Below are 23,809 nucleotides of genomic sequence, written 5' to 3'. Positions count from 1 at the left end.
GAACTCGTGTCCATGCTATAAGCCTATACTTGCATAAACCACAAGTGAAGATTAACAATCTTTGGACAACACCGACCAGTGGGCCTCGAACCCAGAAAGCACAACTACCTTCCAGTAGCTGCCATAACTAGTACGCTTTAACCCACTACACCATCAGACCCTACAAAAGAAGTAGAGACTTCGAGATATATATACATCTCAAATATCTCCACTTCCCAAGGGCACTAGACAAGTATGAGGTTAGTCTGCGTTTTTCATCAAGCCACTGTCAATGTGAGAGAACTCGTGTCCATGCTATAAGCCTATACTTGCATAAACCACAAGTGAAGATTAACAATCTTTGGACAACACCCACCAGTGGGCCTCGAACCCAGAAAGCACAACTACCTTCCAGTAGCTGCCATAACTAGAACGCTTTAACCCACTACACCATCAGACCCTACAAAAGAAGTAGAGACTTCGAGATATATATACACCTCAAAAATCTCCACTTCCCGAGGGCACTAGACAAGTGTGAGGTTAGTCTGCGTTTTTCATCAAGCCACTGTCAATTTGAGAGAACTCGTGTCCATGCTATATGCCTATACTTGCATAAACCACAAGTGAAGATTAACAATCTTTGGACAACACCCACCAGTGGGCCTCGAACCCAGAAAGCACAACTACCTTCCAGTAGCTGCCATAACTAGTACGCTTTAACCCACTACACCATCAGACCCTACAAAAGAAGTAGAGACTTCGAGATATATATACACCTCAAATATCTCCACTTCCCGAGGGCACTAGACAAGTGTGAGGTTAGTCTATGTTTTTCATCAAGCCACTGTCAATGTGAGAGAACTCGTGTCCATGCTATAAGCCTATACTTGCATAAACCACAAGTAAAGATTAACAATCTTTGGACAACACCCACCAGTGGGCCTCAAACCCAGAAAGCACAACTACCTTCCAGTACCTGCCATAACTAGTACGCTTTAACCCACTACACCATCAGACCCTACAAAAGAAGTAGAGACTTCGAGATATATATACACCTCAAATATCTCCACTTCCTGAGGGCACTAGACAAGTGTGAGGTTAGTCTGTGTTTTTCATCAAGCCACTGTCAATGTGAGAGAACTCGTGTCCATGCTATAAGCCTATACTTGCATAAACCACAAGTGAAGATTAACAATCTTTGGACAACACCCACCAGTGGGCCTCAAACCCAGAAAGCACAATTACCTTCCAGTAGCTGCCATAACTAGTACGCTTTAACCCACAACACCATCAGACCCTACAAAAGAAGTAGAGACTTCTAGATATATATACACCTCAAATATCTCCAATTCCTGAGGGCACTAGACAAGTGTGAGGTTAGTCTGCGTTTTTCATCAAGCCACTGTCAATGTGAGAGAATTCGTGTCCATGCTATAAGCCTATACTTGCATAAACCACAAGTGAAGATTAACAATCTTTGGACAACACCCACCAGTGGGCCTCGAACCCAGAAAGCACAACTACCTTCCAGTAGCTGCCATAACTAGAACGCTTTAACCCACTACACCATCAGACCCTACAAAAGAAGTAGAGACTTCGAGATATATATACACCTCAAAAATCTCCACTTCCCGAGGGCACTAGACAAGTGTGAGGTTAGTCTGCGTTTTTCATCAAGCCACTGTCAATTTGAGAGAACTCGTGTCCATGCTATATGCCTATACTTGCATAAACCAAAGCAAAAAAAGAAGAAAAAATAGTGAGATTAAATGGGGAGAACGTAGGTCAATGTTGTTTAGCTGGACATTGTCAAAGTTGGGTGTTCCAGATAAAGGTAAATAACATCTTTAGTGTGTAATTATGGATAAATTTCAATGCAATTATGAAATGCATGATTAATGTCAATCTCTGAATACACTTAGATGTTTGTCATTTTTAAACTTGGTATACAATATTTCTAAATCCAATATTACCATTCAAAGTACATAATTACATTATTTTTTGGAAAACCAGGCAAATGTTGTGTACAATGTAGAAGTTGTGAGGCAAGCATAAAATGTGAAGACTGCTTTCATTTTTTGTGTCATAAATGTGATCAGCAGCAGCATTTTGTAATGCCTTTCCACCAGCGATTCTGCTGGAAAAATGGGTTCTTCGAGCCTTTAGACCCAACACAAACTGTGTGTTCAGATGGGAATGTCATTCACTGGAGTAAGTAATGTACCTGTAGTCTGTTTCTTATACTCTCATTTCTATCCTGAACCAAGCAGTGTTTAAAAATTTTATTTAGTTCATGTAATTTTTTTAGTAGTTTTTGTATTGGTCATTTTCCTCATTAATTATTGATTACCTCATTAATTACAGATTTTTAGTTAAATAAATGAATTTTTATTTGTTATTAAATATAAATCTTTCATGTAACTCCAGTTAATGCTAAAAAAATTATTAGTAATTTAAAATGTAATGATTGAAACATGTATTTATTTTGCTGCATAGCTGATCTTGTAAATTTAATTGTTACCAGAGCCTGTTGTACCAGCACATCCACCTAATTCCTGCCCAAACTGCAGTGAGAGCAAGTTCACAACTTTAAGATCCAATAATTTGTGCATCTTTGTAACTTTAAGTGGTAGGTTACTTTAAGAAACATTTATTTGATACTAGTATTGGTAGCTGGCATTGCTCAGGTGACCCAGGCTACAGTCTTCATCAATATAACCATTTATACTTCACTCTCTTTACCACTGTATCTTCACTTATGAAGACGTATTTATATCACATACGTATTTATAACCATACAGAGACTTGTTTATGGGTTGGTTTACACATATATTGATAGCCACACTTGAATCCCTTGCCAAATAAAATTGTTTTACTTCAATTTTTTTTATTTTTGTGTGGGGGGCAGGAAGGTATGATCTGTATACCCCAATATTTAGGTGCAAGTGCGGATATGTAGATGAAGAACTTGGGAAAGCCATGCACCAGTCTGGTTTTTATTCAACTGGAAGAAATAGTAGCACTTTCTACAGCATAAATCTATTGGATTCCTGGCATTTTCTCAAGAGAAGCAGCCCTGGAACTTCTCTTCAGGCATTAGTTAGTGCACTGGAATTATTTGGTGCTTCTCGAGGGCGTGTAAGTTTTCATACCATTACTGTTTTAATAGTGCAAGTATTAAATTGGTGTATAAACTTAAAAACTAAGTTTGTTACTAAGCAAATGCAGTGTCATTATTTAAGAAATAGGGTTAAATATTATTAAATTAATAAATAGCATGAATATTCTAAATATATATTTTATATATGTCTAATATCATAAGAAATGGAAATGGATTACCAATCTTTAACAATTTCTCTTTTTATGTAATGCTCATGTAAGTATATTTTCATTTCCTGCAGGTATTTATAGTCTGTTGCTTAACATGCCACTGCTTGGCACTTTTTGATAATTACTTACACACATTTTACATCTTAGCATGGTCCCATCAATTTTGAAACAACAAAAAGAGTCTTCTTTGAATGGCGTTTCCATCAGTATGAACTTGGGAGAATAAAAGGAGAATTTGACAAGGGGTGCCCTGCATGTGATACAACACCTGTGGCTGTACATATTGATGGCAACAAGAAACTGTATCGTTACAACAAAGTTGGGAGGTAAATATTCAAGTTAAAATATTTAATGCTGCTCATTATTGTTAAGGTATAATGTAAGGTGTAGTAATATGTTTGTAGTACTATAAACACAGCACTGTATAATATTTATATAGTGTCATGCAACTTTTAATCAGATTTTTTTTTAATTGTTAACTGATTACACCTTTATTACTTGCCTTTCAACTTCAGTTGAATTTTTTTATTTGGACTAAGGCTTTACTAATTAAAAAATATTTATTTCACTATATACATTCATTTAGAATAGGAGGGATTATGATGTGAATGCCAGCTTGGGTAGTTGAATTAGTTTTAAGTGAAATGATGTTTAACTGTCATCAAAATGTCTCACACTATGAACATTCATTAATTTAATATCATTCCAGAGGGATCAGAAACTCATATTATTCTGGTGGTATCTTCGCTTGTGACAAAGAAGTTCAAGATCACGTTTCCACTATTCAGAACCTTAAAACTCAATTAAGAATATTTTTACATCTGTTCGAAAGCCTAAAAATAGGTTTTGAAATAGAAACCTAAGACCTAATACCAGGTTTTTACCCATACAATATATGAAGAGTACCTTTATATATTAGCTTGAGACATTATCAATAATGTATATTAATTGGATGGTTCCTAACTATATCATGTTCAAAAAAATCTCTAAAATATATGGAATGCATATTGAATGATGAAAAATATTACATAAAAAAAAATTACATTTATATATGACTAATATATATATATATATATATATATATATATATATATATATATATATATATATATATATATATATATATATATATATATATATATATATATATATATATATATATATATATAATTTTACTTTTGTCCAACAGAGTAGCCATATGTGTGGAGTGTCGACATTGAAAGCTGCCAAAAATAAACCTGTTTCATTTAGAAGTTTGGATGAAACTGGCATAAGCATGGCTTCCTGTCGACATGGAATTATTCTTGCTGCATTAAATATGTATCAGGGAGAGCTCTACAGTTATGCCCACTATTTGCAAATGAACCGTTTACAAAATGTGTCCTTCATATGCCAGGATATCATCTGTAAATACTGGCCATGGGCCTTAAAGATTTCATCAAGAGAACAGAAGTTCTCACTTAGGCAAGGAAAGCCTTTTTTAGGAGTCCTACATGCCAAAGGACATTCTTGGTATTGTCAGGTAAATAATCTAATACTGTAATAATATTTTGACTTCGTTTTACTGTAAGTTGGAAAATATAATTTCTTTTAAACTCTTATATGTAAGGATTTATCTATGTTAAATGCAAATTGTTAATACAGTAGGTAGTTTTTAACAAACGTTATGCTATTATGTCAAAGGTTTTGCATGGAGGGCGGTGGCAAGAAGGAAGTGGCCTGACATCTGGGGAGGAGGCAGAGCAAGTATTTTCCTACCTTTCAAGATATAACAACAACACTAAGAACATGCTTAAAGCTGGTATGTGTTAATTTTTGTTTAATCTAGTTCTAAATTTTGTACCTTTCAATCAAATCAGTACAATGGTAATATTTGATGGTTATATATATCCAGATAATGTTATAAAATACAGTAATATAAGAATATAGGAAATTGCAGAAAGGCATTTTGGCTCATATAAAGTAGCATTATACTCATATGCAACCAACATATACATGTATAATCCTTGTTTGAAAAATCAAGTTGTCCCTGTTTTTATGCTTTCTTTCACATCCTGATATTTTTAATCTTATTACTCTACCACTGTTTTTGAGTTCATTGTTTCCTCTGAAATAACAATTAATTCATTCCACTTAAGACAGCATCAATATCATCATCCTTTTACTTTCCAATCAGTATTTTGAGACACACAGTATTAAGATGTCAATGAATAACTAAATTTATTTCCACAGAGCGTACAGAAGAACTGACAGAGGGGGCACTCTTTTGGAATCACAGAAAAATTAATGGAATGCCTCGGGCATTAGTTGCCAGATTCAGAAAGGTATTAACATATGAATTGTTCTATACAATGAAAATATAGAATTATATATAAATATGCAATTGTTCTATACAATGAATCAAGTGTATATACATGTTTTTATTTATCTTTATTCTTATTATAAGACACTAATGGTATTTTCTTCTCATAGACAAAGTAAAATTGGATAAAAACCCACTTGTGTATTTGGGAAATTTATGTAAAGAATTACACCAAGTCTTTCGCACACTCCTTGGTGCTTTGTCAAGGTCTGAATCTGAAAAACACATACTCAGACCTTGACAAAGCACTAAGGATAGTTCAAAAGACTTCGTTTAACTCTGAACATAAATTTTACAATAAATATGATGGCATTTATTTTTAAATAGGCCACAGAGACAGCTGCAGCAGTTTCAAATGAGATTCACAGGCTTAATGTCCCAGAATCTGTTATTGAGAAATGGAGATCAGAATTACTGATCATTGCAAGATCCTTAAATAACAGATCCTCTGCCAATAACATTGAGCATACTATCGAGGCACATGGAGAGAATATAAGGCATCGCAAAAATCAGATTACCACTTATGCAGGTAGACATTAATTGCTTTTTTGTTTGTTCACTGAAACCTAAACATTAATACAGTACACAGTTGTTAAATTAGTTTTTCTATGTAAAATACTATTGGTGCAAATCAAATATTTGATAACAACCTGAAACTTTACAGTTTCATCTAAAATGAGAGCTGTATTGAGAAACAAAAATGAAGTTGAGAAAAAAAAACTACGAGATCTCATAAAAATCTACAATCAGAACCATCCGGATTTGTCTGAAGCAGATGTTTTAACTGGCATCCTTCCATGGCACAATTTATTGCTTCATCAAAACACAAGTGGTATTTACACAAGATCTAATGATTCATTAGTTTTCTCAGCATTTTCAAATATTTATATATTATTTGTATTAATATTACTTTTATATATGGAAAGACTGCAATACCATTAAATTGAGTTTGTTTTCTAAAGGTAAATTTTATAGATACAATTTTTAATGATGTTTAATTCACAAATGATTCCCATTATTATAATTTGTCAATCACATACTGTATTTTCATTTTGCATTATAGTGTCCCTGACTGAAAAAAGAAGTGCAGTGGAAAAGTTTGAGCTCCAGAAGAGATGTAGAGAGGAGGAATCACTAACCATTCAAGAAATGATAACATGGTTACAGTACTACAAAAAGAAAAGGGACAAACTATCCGAGTATATTCAAGAATTACAATGTGATTCTTTCCCTTCATGTCTCTGCAAGGTAAGAAATTCAAAATACTTTTTGCAATTTAGATCTTCAAAACACTCAACTCACTTAAATGTGTTCAATTAGTCAGAGTAATATTGCCATCACCTTTCACATTTAAACTATGAAACACTTCCATTTTCAAGAGTGGTACTGTGGAGAATATGGCTTTTATTATTATTTGTATCCTTTTGTTTTACTTAATCTATACTTTTATATATTTGCATTATGTACAACTAAATAGGTACAGTATATATTTGACTCTTAAGATGTTTTAAATATTATATTCCAGGATTCTAACACGTACACCATTGAAAACCCAATTCTGTCAGAAGAAGAGAAACGTGGATTATTGGCTCTTCTCAAGCAGGGTCAAAAGCAATGTGCTGACAAGCTTACTGAAGCCAAACATTTATTTAGTTCCTACAATCCAAATGAGGTCTATGAGCCTTTCTTGGAGCTCTTAGAAAGTGATGAAGATGAAGACATGTATTTACAAAATGAATAGATACAAATGAACAAATCCACAAGGGCCATGATGAGGGTTCGAACCTATGTCCGACAGGATCCCACACGAGCCTTAGTGGACTGTGTTACGACATGGCAAAAGATAGTAGATTTAAGGCATCACGCTATTGTGATTTCTGTGTTTAACAAATAGATACAAGATAGGCTTTTAAATTTTTAAATTTTTACTTACTTACTTTTGTCCTGTTGCTTGGTTACATGAATTGACCACACAAATTATGTTGCTTAGTTACAGAGATTCTTATAACTACGTGAATTTTGTTCATTTATAAGCCCATTATGTGCCTCTAAAAATTTCCACTGCCACTCACAGGATGGGTATGTTGTGCATAATAAATAAACTAAACTAATATTTTATATGCATATACTTTTGTCTTTTAATACAATAAAACTGGATTATATTAAAATATTTTCCTCATGCTGTGTTTTTCTCAACCCTCTGAAACTATCACTGGAAAAAAAAGTGGTAGCCAAGAGGAGGATTCGAACCCCTCACTTGGTACTCTCAAGCTAGCACTGTAGACCACCATGCAACTACTTTGTGAAAATTAATGCCACCTGGGATACCACTGAATCCTCTGATTAAATCCAATTCTCAATGATACATCACATCAATATGATTTCATAATACAAAGGCATGCATACTCTCAATATAAAATACCTTAAACACTCAAGTGAGTGTTGTGTATTGATGTGTGATTTAAAAGTTGAGTAGGTATGGAGGACAAGTACTGGGCTTTATTGTTTGGGATGGTAAAAAATCAAGTCAAAAGGTTTATTCAGGTAAATGTACATACATAGATGAGTTACAAACATAATGTTGGATTTATAGATAGAGCTAGTGCATACAATACCTAAACCCATTAATGTGCACAGCGTTTCGGGCAAGGTTTGGGTGTCACATTTCATGATTGCTTGAGAGGGAAGGAAAGAGAGAGAAATGGGGAGATGGAGGCAACGGGTATTTGAGGCGGAAATACGCAGAATAGAAAGCTTTCAATAGAAATAGCAGCAGTAAAAATTCGTCCTGAAGTGTCATAAAGGACAGGGGTCGTAAGAAGACTTTGAAAAGACTGCCTACAGATATCATCAGGACTTCCAACCATTCGCCGAGCTGGAGGACGAATGAACGTCGTCATTCCTTCATTTTCTAGTGTGTGGATTGGTCAACATAAGGGAGGAATCCTGATTATATGTGGCATATTTATTCGAGCATACAGACGTATGTAGGTGAAACCTTGCTGAACAATGGTGTGAGTTGAGCGCACTGAGAGTCGGTACAGTATCTCGCAAGTGTGTTCTAGACCACACTTGAAAGTAGATTAGTTAATATTTGCTATTCTGCTGCTTATATGCTCTTGGCAACAAAGTAAGGTGAAGTAGAGGGGATAGTAGTAATAATAAGAACTGCAGAGGGCCTATTGGCCCATACGAGGCAGCTCCTATTATAACCACCGAATGAGAAGGAGAATAGAGATAGTAATAGAGATATAGATAGTAATAGAGTAATAGAGATACCGAATAGAGATAGTAATAAGAATAAGAAGAGGATAGCAAGGGAGCGTAGGAGCAGACAATGAACAGAAAAAGGGAGAAGAGAGAAAGTTATGCTCTGGTCGTGTGGATACACTCATGGTGAGTAGAGTAAATAGTTCCGTGATTTGGGTGTTCATGGTAGGTTGTTCTATTCTTATGTGAATTGCTTCAAGAATTCTGGGGATACTGCTTCACAGTCTTTATGAGGGGTGTCCAGCTGCTGGACACCTTTGTTGACCAGGAGAGTGGCTGTGTTGATGGCTTCAGGGTGGCCACTGCATGATTCAGGAACTCTTAAAGCTCTTCTAAGGTCATTGGTTGCTTCACATTCCAGAAGATAGTGAAGTAATGGCTTTTCTGTGACAGTTTGACAGAAGATGCACTCTCTCTGTCGGGGTTCACCAATCTCCCAGTTGCATCTGTAACCTAGACGTAGTCTATATAGCCTAACTGCTATTTCCCTGTGGATTCCTTTTGGAATATTTAACCTTTCTAATTTGGTTGCCTGAAGATACCATGTTGCAGATGGCGAACCTTCAGCTATTCTCTGGTGCAGGTAGGTTTTGTTGAGATGTGAGAGTTTTTTGGTGATGATGTTTTTTATGTTCTCTAGGCTGGGTTGAATTGTTTTATGTATCACTGGATGACGAGTTGCCAATTTAGCAATTTCATCAGCTTTTTCATTTAATGGGATTCCAATATGGGATGGGATCCAGTTTAAAGTTATGTTGAGTCCTTTGCCTTTAGCGACTGCTCCAAGATACAAAATGGTTGTAATTATTTCCACATTATCTCTCCACTGTTTTTGTCCTAGTATTTGAAGTGCAGCTTTTGAGCCTGTGTGTATGATTGCATTTTGAGTGTTTTGTGCAATCACATATGCGAATGCCTGTTGTATGGCAAACAGCTCAGTTTGGGTTGATGATACTAGTGATATAAATGATATAAATTCATTAGCTAACCTCTTCCTCTCCAAAACTCTAAGCCTCTACAACCTTCATTGTCCCCTTCTTACCAAGCAAGTAACTGACAAAAGATTAAACAATCCATGGCTCACAAGTGGCATTCTCAACTCAATCAACAAGAAACATGAATATGAAAAGAAAGTTAGGATTGGCCTAGTTTCAAAGGAAGTAGCTAAAAGGTACTCATCAATGCTTACCAGTATCATAAGAAAGGCAAAACTTGCATATTATGTGAATAAATTCAATGAAGCAAAAGGCAACATGAAAAGTGTGATAGATTTGTGAGTGCAGGTGCGGTATAATCGATCACTGATCTGACTGCCTGTACATAGTATGTGCGAAGGACTTGCAGATTGGCTCTTCCAGAAAGGGAGGTTAGCGACCTGAGGATTGCCGTCCAGGCCGCAGTTCGCTCTCTCAGCATTAAAATTCAAGTATGTGTCCAGGATGATTCCTAGATACTGATAGGTGTCGACCCATTCTATTGGTTGACCCTGTACTGTGAGTTGGATGTTGGGCTTCGCTATTTTTATGGGCATGGCTTTTGACTTTGAGGGGTTTGAGTTTGATCCCAATGTAAGCGTTGTATACATGTACACTTGCCCCCACGAAGGATGTAACCTTCAATGTAAGTACATAGGTATGACGTCGACCAAGCTGACGAGGCGTTTGACATGCCATCTTCAATCCGGTGCCCCCAGGAATCACATGCGACAAGCCCATGACATTACTCTAACAAGAGAAATGTTGAACAAGAATACCTGCATAATAGACAAAACCCAAGATGCAAGAAGATTACAAATTCTTGAGGCAATTCACATTAGAGCGACCTACCATGAACACCCAAATCACGGAACTATTTACTCTACCCACCATGAGAGTAAGGACAAGACATAATAATAGGCCAATTACACTGGATTAATCTTTGTGTTTAGATAGGAGCTGCCTCGTATGGGCCAATAAGCCTTCTGCAGTTACCTCTATGTTTCACCTCACATTTATCCCTTAGGTATCCCCCCATGTTTTCACCTTTATTGTATTATCACCTGACCCAGTGCAGGTATAAAATCAACTAGTATTGTAAGATCTGTTCACTTGAGAATGAACCATGGAGGTTCGAAACGTTGTGCAAATTATATAAATAAGTGTAATACACTCTATAGTAAATCACTTCTTTTCTTCACCTTAAAAGTACGAAAATGAGTTTTATATATATATATATATATATATATATATATATATATATATATATATATATATATATATATATATATATATATATATATATATATATATATATATATATATATTTATATATATTTTGGACCTTCTGAAGATGTATTTAATATACGAAAGTACTTAAGGAAATTCCTGTTTCATTTTTCCTCCGTGGTCTGACATATATATATATATATATATATATATATATATATATATATATATATATATATATATATATATATATATGTATGTATATATATATATATTTAAGAATAGAGAATTATTCTCTATAGAGAATTATTTATATATATATATATATATATATATATATATATATATATATATATATATATATATATATATATATATATATATATATATATATATATATATATATATATATAAGAATTTATATATATAAAGAATTATATATGTATAATTCTTAAGAATAAGAATAGAGAATTATATATATATATAAGAATTTATATATATATATATAAATAAATATATATATATATAAATAAATAAATATATATATATATATATATATATATATATATATATATATATATATATATATATATATATATATATATATATATATATATATATATATATATATATATATATATATATATATATATATATATATATATATATATATATATATATATATTTTTAGGGAAGGGAGTACCACCTCTGGCTGGAAGAAGGGGGACCCATAGCCTCGGAGGAAACCACACATAACGCATTGGAGGGAATGTAGGTCCCCTCCAATACAGTTTCTGTGTGTTTTTCTCCTACCACCCCCTTCCCTTTTTTTTGTTTTTTTCCTTTATTGTGTATTTAAAGGTTACAAAACATACAAGACAAATGCCTAAAGGTTATGGATCTCTTGAAGCTCCTCCGCTTCTGGACAGGAACCGAGGACGCAGCAAGCATTTCCCCTCTGGATCGCCACACTGAGACGCTGAAACCAAAAACTGGAAGCCCTTGGGTCTCTGGTGACGTCAATGAGCTTGGAACCCAATTCCTTGAGAAATCCCAAGGCACTCTTGCCCCATGGGCCATGCGTCTCAGACGCTATGGGAACAAAGAGGTGACCTTCCAGTCGCCTGTACTTGAGTGATTTAGCTGTTTCCCTGTGGTTGGCCGCCCCACCTGCTTGATCAGCTCCGAAGTGTACATAGGTGTCAGCCAGGGTGGATACACATGTGTAGTCCCACACCAACTGTCTACCCTCCTTCCATGAGTATATGGTGATGCCATCAGGGCGAAGTGCGGGGAAATCCGGGTTTTGGACCCCTAGGATGCGAGGTTCTCTCTCCGCTGGGCACCCAGCTGAGACGAGGCTTCTCTTGATGATGTCATTGACCTCGCTGTGTCTTGCATGCCAGCCCTTTGTGCTACCGCAATGCAACCCATGCAGTCCGTATTGGTCTGCTTCCACCCTGTTGCAAATACACTTGTATTCAGTGTAAATTGGGGCACCAAGGCGGAGGGCCACTGCTACACGAAGAGATTCTGGATCTAGGCGCGTGCCCATTGCTGACATGGGTACTGCCAGGAGGAAGTCTCCTGCATGGGGGGCACGCACTGCTCTGAGGCGGGCTTTCTCCTTGTCTGATGTTGCGACGCTGAGCATGGCATCAGCTACTTTTTCCACTAGAGGGTGGTCCCAGCCGGACTGTTTGTGTTGTTTTGTTGGCTCTATAATGGTGGCTGGGGCTGCTAGAACATCCCACTGATTTGAACATTCAGTGAAAGCAGGATCGTGTATTCCTGCTGAATCTCTCAGGGTTGCAGGTAAAATATCTCTGACGAGGTCGTGCGATGCATGAGAGGAGGAAAGGAAGGCTGGTAGAGCAATTTGGGAGGCTGTGCGGACACCAAGGCCGCCGAGTCTTACAGGAAGGGTTGCTTGCACCCACTGAGAGTCGTCCAATGGCAGGTTCAGGACTTTCACCAGCATGGACCTCAGAAGGGTGTCATACACATTTAGCTTAGGGCTGCTGTAGGATGGATATATATATATATATATATATATATATATATATATATATATATATAAATATATGAAGATGTATTTAAATACATCTTCTGAAGATGTATTTAATATACGAAAGTACTTAAGGAAATTTCCTGTTTCATTTTTCCTCCGTGGTCTGACATTGTCACATTCTTAATCACGTGTTTATTTTCGTGATATACACACACACACATATATATATATATATATATATATATATATATATATATATATATATATATATATATATATATATATATATATATATATATATATATATATATATATATAAACTTGTTATATGGCAAATAAATAATTATTATTTCATTCTTGGGGTCATGAATGCTGGTGTTTGTTTACAGCACATGGTAGCGGTGTGCGTCTATGGGTGCCAATGAGTCTGAGAGCAGTGGCCCTCTTCCATTGTTATTCAACAATTTTGAGATCCATTGGCACTATTGGTCATGGCCCAGCCAACAACTTCAAAAGGTAACAATTATAACATCAAACTTTATTTAGAAGGTTTTAATTTAGTATGAATTTGCAGTGTTCCACATACAAACAGTTTAGTTTAGTTCATTTATTATGCACCCCATACCCATCTTGTGGGCGGTAGTGGAAAGGGTTACAGAGTCACATAATGGGCTCAGGGACTGAACCCCACAATTCATTTAGCTAAGCAAGTTACAATCTTGATGAGCTAGTTACAAAACATCATTAGATATACCGATAAATTGGTCCTCAGGCAGACTCAGGGACTAAAACCCATAATTCATTTATCTCAGCAAGTTAGTATTAATGAGGTAGGTTCAAAATTAAATGCACATTGTCACATCAACAATAGGCTAGAGACTGATCGCAAGTACAGTTTCTCAATTAAGCAACATATATATGGAGAGTTAAGGCTACTTATAGGAAACAAAATATTTTAATATGAAGTATTTCATTGTAGGTTTGAAAGGAAAATTCCTAATGAGATGCACAGAATGCCAGGAATGTGTTCATGTGCGGTCTATAAAATGCCAGAGATGTGAGTACAACTTTAAAGCTCGTCGGATGGAAAGCAAAAAAAAAAAATGGAAGAATCTCTCCTCCTTATTGAAAAGAAGGTAGCAGAACGAAACAACATCTCCCGGGCTTACAGAGCCATTGAGAAGCAGGTAAAACTGTTGTTTCCTGAATATATTATATTGAATTCACTTATATTAAATAATATATATGTATGTATGACTTTGTATATATATATATATATATATATATATATATATATATATATATATATATATATATATATATATATATATATATATATATATATATATATATATATATATATATATATATATATTAGTATATTTTGGTAGCAGTCTTTGTCCCCTGCTTAAACAAATCTTACTTTGTTTCAAAAGTAAGATTAATAATTCTAACACGAATTTTCTCAATCTTTCGTACATTTCGTTTCACTGTTGGAGGTAAATCAAAAATCAATTCTCCAAAATTCATTTTAATTTCTAGTCTGACGCGACACGAGCGCGTTTCGTAAAACTTATTACATTTTCAAAGACTTTAGTTCACAAATACACAACTGAATAGAACTTACGCATCTCCTGTTTTATATCTACATTTGAGTGAGGTGGAAGGGGTGATGTGGCATTAACACAAGACAGAACAAGATATGGTATTAATAGGATATGAATTTCATCAACACAAGACAGAACAAGAGTATTAATAGGGTATTAATTTCATCAACACAAGACAGAACACGAAACAATGGATATTGAATAGAAGTGTTTGTAGAAAGCCTATTGGTCCATATTTCTTGATGCTTCTATATTGGAGCGGAGTCTTGAGGTGGGTAGAATATAGTTGTGCAATAATTGGCTGTTGATTGCTGGTGTTGACTTCTTGATGTGTAGTGCCTCGCAAACGTCAAGCCGCCTGCTATCGCTGTATCTATCGATGATTTCTGTGTTGTTTACTAGGATTTCTCTGGCGATGGTTTGGTTGTGGGAAGAGATTATATGTTCCTTAATGGAGCCCTGTTGCTTATGCATCGTTAAACGCCTAGAAAGAGATGTTGTTGTCTAGCCTATATACTGGTTTTTTTGGAGCTTACAGTCCCCAAGAGGGCAGTCCCCTTCCACCTCACTCAAATGTAGATATAAAACCGGAGATGCGTAAGTTCTATTCAGTTGTGTATTTGTGAACTAAAGTCTTTGAAAATGTAATAAGTTTTACGAAACGCGCTCGTGTCGCGTCAGACTAGAAATTAAAATGAATTTTGGAGAATTGATTTTTGATTTACCTCCAACAGTGAAACGAAATGTACGAAAGATTGAGAAAATTCGTGTTAGAATTATTAATCTTACTTTTTCGGTCATATTTAATAATATATATATATATATATATATATATATATATATATATATATATATATATATATATATATATATATATATATATATATATATATATATATATATATATATATATATATATATATATATATATATATATATATATATATATATATATATATATATATATATATATATATATATATATACAAACCTGCTGTCTGGGTAACAGCTTCTCCCCCGAATCAACTTACCCTGGCTTTGCGCCCTGGTGAGGCCACTCCTGACCAGGCTGACACCAGAGCACAACTCCATAGTCTCCTGAGACCGATGGATGCCTACTATATATAACACCTGTTTCCTATCCTACATTGTGGCTTGGTGATCTTTAAATATTTGCTCCTGGTTTGTTACATCTGGCCCTCTTAAAGAAGTAATGTAGATATATATCCTCCAAAGTGTTAGGAAATTTGAGTATGAGAATCCCCAGTGTTGATCTTTCTCAAAAGAGATATGTCTTTATGAAGACGAGATCGTCATGAGGCCTTTTGTTCATTTGGATTTTACCCTTTTTTTTCAGATGGCAAAAATGCGTGGTGCTAGGTATGAAACCGTGTTCATCTATTACAAAAAAGGACTCCATAAAGCTACTCAAGGCATTTTGCCAGCAGATTGCCTAACAGCAGCAGACTGTAAATCAATAAGCAATATCTTCCATTTGTGTAAGTACTGTATTGAATATACTAATGCAATATTATATAATATAATTTAATATAATATAATTGCATATACTAATGTAATATATTTTAATATAATGTAATAAAAATAATGCATAGACCTTAATGCAATAAATAAAATAACCCTCTAGGATTTGTCTTTGCTCTTCTTATTTTTGAAATATGAAGTTCATAGTTTTGCTTTCCTTTCCTTTCACATTTCATGTTTAACTTTTTTGACTAGTTGGACAAAATATCATTCATACAAGGTTCTTAACCACATTGTTATACATTTGGGGTCACTATTATCTGAACTGATAAACTTATATTATATACTATATTACTGTTCTATGCTAAAAATAAGTTTAAATGTTAAATATTGAATATAAAAACAATTCCTTGTTACCTTGCCTGTTGCCAGATTCACATCCCAATACATGATAAGCACACCTCCCATGAAAGGTATATTGCCAACATATTTTTGCTGATAATTTAATAATTAAATTATAATAGAAATTTTTATTTTCAGATCGCAAGAGGAAGTTGGAGGCTGCAGAATTAAACCAACTCACAGTTGAACATAATGATTCTGTGACACCATTGACTAGAGGTCAGTAAAATAAATAAATAAATAAATATATATATTATATATATATATATATATATATATATATATATATATATATATATATATATATATATATATATATATTATATATATATATATATATATATATATATATAAATATATATATATATATATATATATATATATATATATATATATATATATATATATACATATATACATATACATATACACACACACACACACACACACACACACACACACACACACACACACACACAAAGACAAAGTTGAACTTCATATTTCAAAAATAAGAAAAGACAAAGACAAAGTTAGAGAAGATTCAGCAGTATACCACCAGGCTCGTCCCGGAACTGAGAGGATTGAGCTACGAGGAAAGGCTAAAGGAGCTGAACCTCACATCCCTGGAAAACAGAAGAGTAAGGGGAGACATGATAACCACCTACAAAATTCTCAGGGGAATTGACAGGGTGGACAAAGACAAACTCTTCAGCACGGGTGGGACACGAACAAGGGGACACAGGTGGAAACTTAGTACCCAGATGAGTCACAGAGACGTTAGAAAGAATTTTTTCAGTGTAAGAGTAGTTAATAAATGGAATGCACTAGGAAGTGATGTGGTGGAGGCTGACTCCATACACAGTTTCAAATGTAGATATGATAGAGCCCAGTAGGCTCAGGAATCTGTACACCAGTTGATTGACAGTTGAGAGGCGGGACCAAAGAGCCAAAGCTCAACCCCCGCAAGCACAATTAGGTGAGTACACACACACACACACATACAGTGGGAGTTTGAAGCACTAGGTAGGTAGGTAAATGAGGATGAAATTAGGTATTTTTGGGTTTTACTTTTGAATAAGGCAGAAAACTGAACATGATTAAGATAGCTGCAGAAGGCTTATTAACCAATATGAGGCAGCTCCTATTTATATCCACCCAATCTCATTCATATATATGTCTAACCAACTCTTTAAATACTCAAGGGGTCCTACTTTTGTTACGTGGTAATTCTTTCAAGTTCAAGTAAGTTTATTGAGACAAGAAAAAAAATACATCTCGAAGTGATAGAGTAGCTTAGGCTATTTCTACACCCCTCCACTTCAAGTCCCTCAAGGGGCGCACAAATTCATTGAGTACAAATACACAAATCACAATACAGTACATGTATCCCATTTAAAATTGCAGGTTAATATAGTAAGCACAGCATATTTGCATTTGCATATATAGCATATCAATTTGAAGAATTTCTGTTAGTAATTTGTAAGTGGTGATCATATTACCTCTATTTCTTCTATCTTCTACTGATGGCATGTTTAACGCCTCTAGTGTCGCCTCGTAACTCTTTGTTTTTCAGTTCCAGGAGCCATGTTTTTCTGCATACCGTTGCACCTTTTCAAGTTTATTTATGTGCTTCTTGAGATTTGGGTACCATTCAACTGCTGCATGTTCCAGTTTTGGTCTCACAAAAGTCATGAACATTTTCTTTAGTCTTTCACCATCCTTATAATTAAAAGCAAGTCTGAAGTTGTAAAGTAATGCACAAGCTCCTCTTACTATGTGAGAGGAGCTTTTTGTTCCTCTGGCAGTAGCTTACTATCTAAAACCACCCTTACCTTTATAAGTGTTTCCGGGGCTTAGCCTTCCCATGGTCGTCGACCAGGCCTTCTTGTTGCTGGACTGGTCAACCAGGCTGTTTGACGCGGCTGCTCGTAGCCTGACGAATGAGTCACAGCCTGGTTGACCAGGTATTCTTTGGAGGGTCAGCTAGTTATGCCCCTTGTGTGTAGTGTACAGCATGTTGTGTGGGACTGTCAAAAGCTTTTTTAGGTTTAGATAGACAGTAAATCCAACAACCTTTTTCTTGTAATATATCTGTGACTCTATCATGAAAACTAAGTAGATTTGTTTCACTTCATCTTCCTGTTAGAAAACAATACTGTGTCCAATATTATGTTATGACTCCAGGTGTTCTAGGTACTGCATATCAAACATTTAATACCTTCCTCCCTTGGGAAAGTGTGTGTTTGCCATACTAGATACTTTGCATAGCAGAAAACATTGACCTTATTATTGGCCAGTGTTTATAGAGCAAAAAGTAATGGTTCATAGTTGATCAGCCGGCTTTAACATTGGAGCCCTTCTTCCTGATGCTTGCAGTTAAATTTTTAGTTATAGATGTGAGCGAATTATAACATGGAATTTTCTCATTTTTAATTATAAGTTTATTATATATTTTTTCAATTATTATTATTATTATTAATATATATTCTATCTTTTCTAGATTCTAATGGCATTGGATCTGCTAATGACAAGACAACAGACATGGAAGAATCTGGAATACAGCAGCTAGATGATGATTCATCAACCCCAGATATGGGGGAGGAGGAGAAACCCCCAAAATTCAGGAAAATTTGTGATTTTCCAGGATTTAAAAAAAAACATTGCCAGCTAGGCTTAAATAATTATAAATGTCAGTCAGGGTAAAGTAATTAATGAAGTCAGGATATCATTTTATTAAGTTTCTATAAAAACCTCTCTTAGCAAGTGTTTGCCTGTACCATGAAAAAGTAATAAAGTAAAACCACTAATTAATGCTAATGCTCTGTGTTTTGATTAATATTCCTTTTACATAAAGAATTAGGCAAAAAGTAGGCAAGTAGGGGTTGTAAAAGATCCAGTGTGAGTTTGAAGCACCATGTTGGAAACTATGAGGATGAAATAAGGTTCTTTTTTTTTATTTTACTTTTGAACTAGGCATGGTTTGGAAACTTTTTTAATTTATCAGTGAGAAAATTCCAAAGATTGGGCCCTTTTATTTGCGTGGAGTGTTTGCACAGATTTAGTCTTACTCTGAGGATATATAAGCGATATTTATTTCCGGTATGGTGCTCATTAGTTCTATTAAATAAATAGTGAAAAAGTTTCAGATCAACATTAGCATTTAGGAACAAGGTTTTGTACATGTAGATTGCACAGGAGAATGTGTGGAGTGAGTGTATGTTTAGCATGTCAAGGGACTTAAATAGCGAAGAAGATCTTAAAGGATCAGGTCTTTCTATGGGCTACATAAAATATTATAGTGTTTAACGAAGATAAGTTCCAGCTCATGTGCTATGGAAAAAATGAAAATATATAGTACCAAGTACAAGTACACCGTACTTGTACACCGTACTTGGGCCAAGTACACACTGACATGTGGAACACAAATGTTAATGGGTAGGGTGGGAGAATTCAATTCGTTCACAAAAACATACAAGATACTTACCTTAGTGACTGTAGCCTGTCACTAAGGTAAGATTGAAGGTATTGCAGGAAGTGATATCTGACTCTATAATATTGTAGTTTAAGAACGAGGTTATTGTGGTTAACAGTGTCAAAACATTACATAGGTCAGGAAATAACCCAACAAGGTACTCAATATTATCAAGAGCAGCATGTATCAAGTTCATACTAATCCGTGCATCATTGATGCGTTTTTTGGATCTAAAGCCATATTGGCAGAAGCATATTGTGTTTAGATACATACGAGTAAAGTTGCTTGTATATTAACTTTTAAGATAATTTAGACAAGTTTGGCTAGATTGATATTGGTCTGTAATTGTTGACATAAGTGAGATCACAACTTTTAGGGACTGGGCTAACTTTTTTTTGTTAATATCAGGAAAGGTGTGGAGTTCAAGTGATTTGTTGTAGAGCAATGCAATGGCTGTAGCATGAAATCAGGAGTTTTTTTTTGTAAGTTACAGTTTGTATCTCAGCCAGGGCACCTGACTTTGGTTTAAGAGAAAGAATAATGTCATTAACATCAGAGGTATTAGTGGGAGTTATATAATATTGATATAATAGACTATAAACAATATATTTACCAGGTAAACTCAGGTAAATATATTGTTGAAGTTTAATGTCATGTTTTAAGTTCTAAATTAGCTGAGTGAGGTAGCACCAGGTCGTAACTAAATAATAAACAGATATACAGTAATTCATATCCAGAGTCTGACTAATATATTTGCCAGTGTTGATTCAGGGTAATATAAATGCCAGAGTCAGATTAATATAACTGCCAGAGTCAGGTTAATAAATGCCAGAGTCATGCTAATACATGTACAAAAAAATGTACTCACTTAGTTGTAATGTAGTCACCTAGTTGTATTTAAGGAGGTTGAAATTTAAAATTCAAAATATATAATTTGAGAAAGATTTCTAAAAAACATATATATACCATTTTAATATTTAAACTGTTTAATATGATAAAACAGTTTGAAGCATTAAAAGCCACAACATAGGAGAAATCTGAGAACAAGAGATGTTTTTTTACCCACACGATTATTAACATATGGAACTACCTACCCGCCGAATACGTAAATGGCAAAACTCTACTAACTTTTAAAGTATAGATCATCAAGGCAAATGAGGGGACCTTCTACAAGCAGCTGGCTTTCAGTCTTTTTCAAGACCACTAATATTTCTGGATCTCAGGTAAACTCAGGTACAGTAATATAATTCTGTACAATATCACAGGTATGAATTCCTGCTAGGCTAAATTGCTAACTCTCTCTGCACACTCTTGTATCAACTCCTAGCATCTTCAACTGGTAAGCACCACACTAAATACACAGTAGGTAATTACAGTTCAGTAATTCTTAACTAAATAATAAGAGTATCTCCAGCAAAATAAGAACTTTATTTATGAGACTAATGACACTTATATATCATGTAAGATGAAACAGTATATTGTAACAAGGAGTTTATATCATTATATTATCATTTTTACTTTCTCAACCCAATGTACCTTCTAATATATAAATAAATAAAAAAATAAATAAATAAATATATACACGAGAATATTCACACACATTATATATATATATATATATGTCGTACCTAGTAGCCAGAACGCACTTCTCGGCCTACTATGCAAGGCCCGATTTGCCTAATAAGCCAAGTTTTCATGAATTAATTGTTTTTCGACTACCTAACCTAACTTTTTCGGCTACACACACACACACACATATATATACACATATATATATACACAGAAGACAATGTCCAACATAACAGGCCAATTACACTGGATTAATCTTTGTGTTTAGATAGGAGATGCCTCGTATGGGCCAATAAGCCTTCTGCAGCCCCTATGTTTATCCCTTATGTATCCCCCCATGTTTTTCACCTTCATTGTATTATCACCTGACCTAATGCGGGTATAAAATCAACTAGTATTGTAAGATCTGTTCACTTGAGAATGAACCATGGAGGTTCGAAACGTCGTGCAAATTATACAAATAAGTGTAATACACTCTATAGTAAATCACTTCTTTTCTTCACCTTAAAAGTACGAAAATGAGTTTTGGAGAACTCCTATTTCAATTAAGCCCTGATGCTAAGAAAATAGTTAGAGGGATAGAAGCCCTAAACCAGAAAATAATAAATACAGAATATGCGGTCATATTCAATGAAACATGTTTGAAAGAAAACCTGCTGCCAGTATACACCAACATATATATATATATATATATATATATATATATATATATATATATATATATATATATATATATATATATATATATATATATATATATATATATATTTATTTATTTATTTATTTATGCATATACAAGAAGGTACATTGGGAATGTGAGGATACATAATATGGTAATTACAGTCTTGTAAAGCCACTAGTACGCGCAGCGTTTCGGGCAGGTCCTTAATCTAAGAAAATTTTAAGTAGGTAAATACTTGTAAAATTTATAGAAAAAAAAATGTCCACGGAACGGAACACTAATGGTGCAGTGATTTGCACCGATTCCAAAGCAGCACTGCAAAGCCTAAGTAAAAATCAGGCAGAAAATCTTGCAATAGTCGCTGAAATCAAGAGAGCTGTGAGAGTACTTACCAATCAGGGAAGAGTCATCAAGTTTCTGTGGATCCCCTCCCATGTTGGAATATGTGGGAATGAACGAGCAGATGTGCTGGCTGCTGAAGGCGCTGAAGGAGACCATATTGAACACTTCATACCCAAGACTCAACTACAAATTAGAGGTATTATCAGGCAACATCACCGTGACAAGGTAACTGAGGAAAGGAGGATAGAAGCACAAACCAGTGAATCTGTACGATGGTACAACATGGTTGCAGCTGGCAATCCCAATCAGTATGGCCGAAGAGGAGGACGACGAGTGAGAGAATCTGTAATAGCGAGAATCCGTCTTGGATACAAATATCCATGGAGATTTGGAATGGAAACAACAGTTGATCAGCGAAGTTGCAGAATCTGTGGTGAGAGTGATGGACACCGCCTTGACCACTATCTACGTGAATGTGAACACCTGAGAGACATTAGGAATAACTGTAGAATAATAAACCCCACATTGTTTGAGTTAGGAAAACACTATTTGTCAAATATTGATACTGTTCTTAAAAGATTTCACCATTTTGCACCCGCAAGATAACGTAAGCTTTTAAGGGTTGATAAATGTTAATCTTCTTGTTTGAGGAGCTGTTCACTTGAGACAGTTAAGCAAGTCCCAGCTGTGTCTGGGTACAAGTGACAGGATGAACAACCCAGCGGGTTTTCTTCCTATTGGGGAGTGTTGTACATTCTGCTATGGCGGTATGTTCACTCACAAGATGAGTGGCGCTGCCCAATAAACTCGCCCCTCGGGGCAAAATTTAAAAATTTAGTTACATGGAATGAAAAAAAGATGAGAGAAAATTGTAGGTACAGTATATTAAAGCACATAGGTAGCTAAGATTGATTACAATGACAGCTTGAATGGTAGTTGACAAAAATTGGTAGGCACAATACAGCAGAAAACAATATAAGATTGATTGCAATGACAGCTTGAATGGTAGTTGACAAAAATTGGTAGTCACAATACAGCATATGGCTATTATATATATATATATAAATTATATATAAAAGATGTCTACGTATAAAGAT

At 34.8% G+C, this 23,809-nt stretch overlaps 1 protein-coding gene and 1 long non-coding RNA gene across 3 annotated transcripts; both read left to right on the top strand.

Annotated features, from left to right (window-relative positions):
- Positions 1-1,721: 1,721 nt before the first annotated feature.
- On the top strand, positions 1,722-4,158 carry LOC138360284 (uncharacterized). 2 transcript variants are annotated; one of them, XR_011226268.1, is made up of 6 exons: positions 1,722-1,813; positions 1,993-2,190; positions 2,504-2,608; positions 2,919-3,117; positions 3,457-3,635; positions 4,019-4,158. It is a non-coding gene; the product is annotated as an uncharacterized lncRNA (long non-coding RNA). The 2 variants fall into 2 exon arrangements; XR_011226267.1 differs by having other exon boundaries at positions 1,729-2,190; positions 4,019-4,149.
- An 825-nt stretch (positions 4,159-4,983) lies between these two features.
- LOC123747607 (uncharacterized) lies at positions 4,984-19,350 on the top strand. The gene is made up of 10 exons (XM_069320201.1): positions 4,984-5,110; positions 5,542-5,633; positions 5,999-6,200; positions 6,336-6,503; positions 6,735-6,919; positions 7,197-7,393; positions 13,929-13,986; positions 16,121-16,262; positions 16,786-16,866; positions 19,148-19,350. The coding sequence occupies exons 1-10, from the start codon at positions 4,984-4,986 to the stop codon at positions 19,348-19,350; spliced, it is 1,455 nt and encodes a 484-aa protein (XP_069176302.1).
- The last annotated feature ends 4,459 nt before the right edge of the window (positions 19,351-23,809 follow it).

Source organism: Procambarus clarkii, unplaced genomic scaffold, assembly GCF_040958095.1.
Source record: "Procambarus clarkii isolate CNS0578487 unplaced genomic scaffold, FALCON_Pclarkii_2.0 HiC_scaffold_105, whole genome shotgun sequence".
Taxonomy (NCBI): domain Eukaryota; kingdom Metazoa; phylum Arthropoda; class Malacostraca; order Decapoda; family Cambaridae; genus Procambarus; species Procambarus clarkii.
The sequence above is the reverse complement of the archived record's forward strand: the minus strand, read 5'-3'. Positions and strand labels throughout refer to the sequence as shown.

Coding starts and splice junctions, on each gene's coding strand:
- LOC123747607 (XM_069320201.1), top strand. CDS start 4,984: ATGTCAAAGGTTTTGCATGGAGGGCGGTGGCAAGAAGGAAGTGGCCTG. Junction 5,111..5,541: donor TAAGAACATGCTTAAAGCTG/GTATGTGTTAAT, acceptor TTATTTCCACAG/AGCGTACAGAAGAACTGACA. Junction 16,867..19,147: donor TGTGACACCATTGACTAGAG/GTCAGTAAAATA, acceptor TATCTTTTCTAG/ATTCTAATGGCATTGGATCT.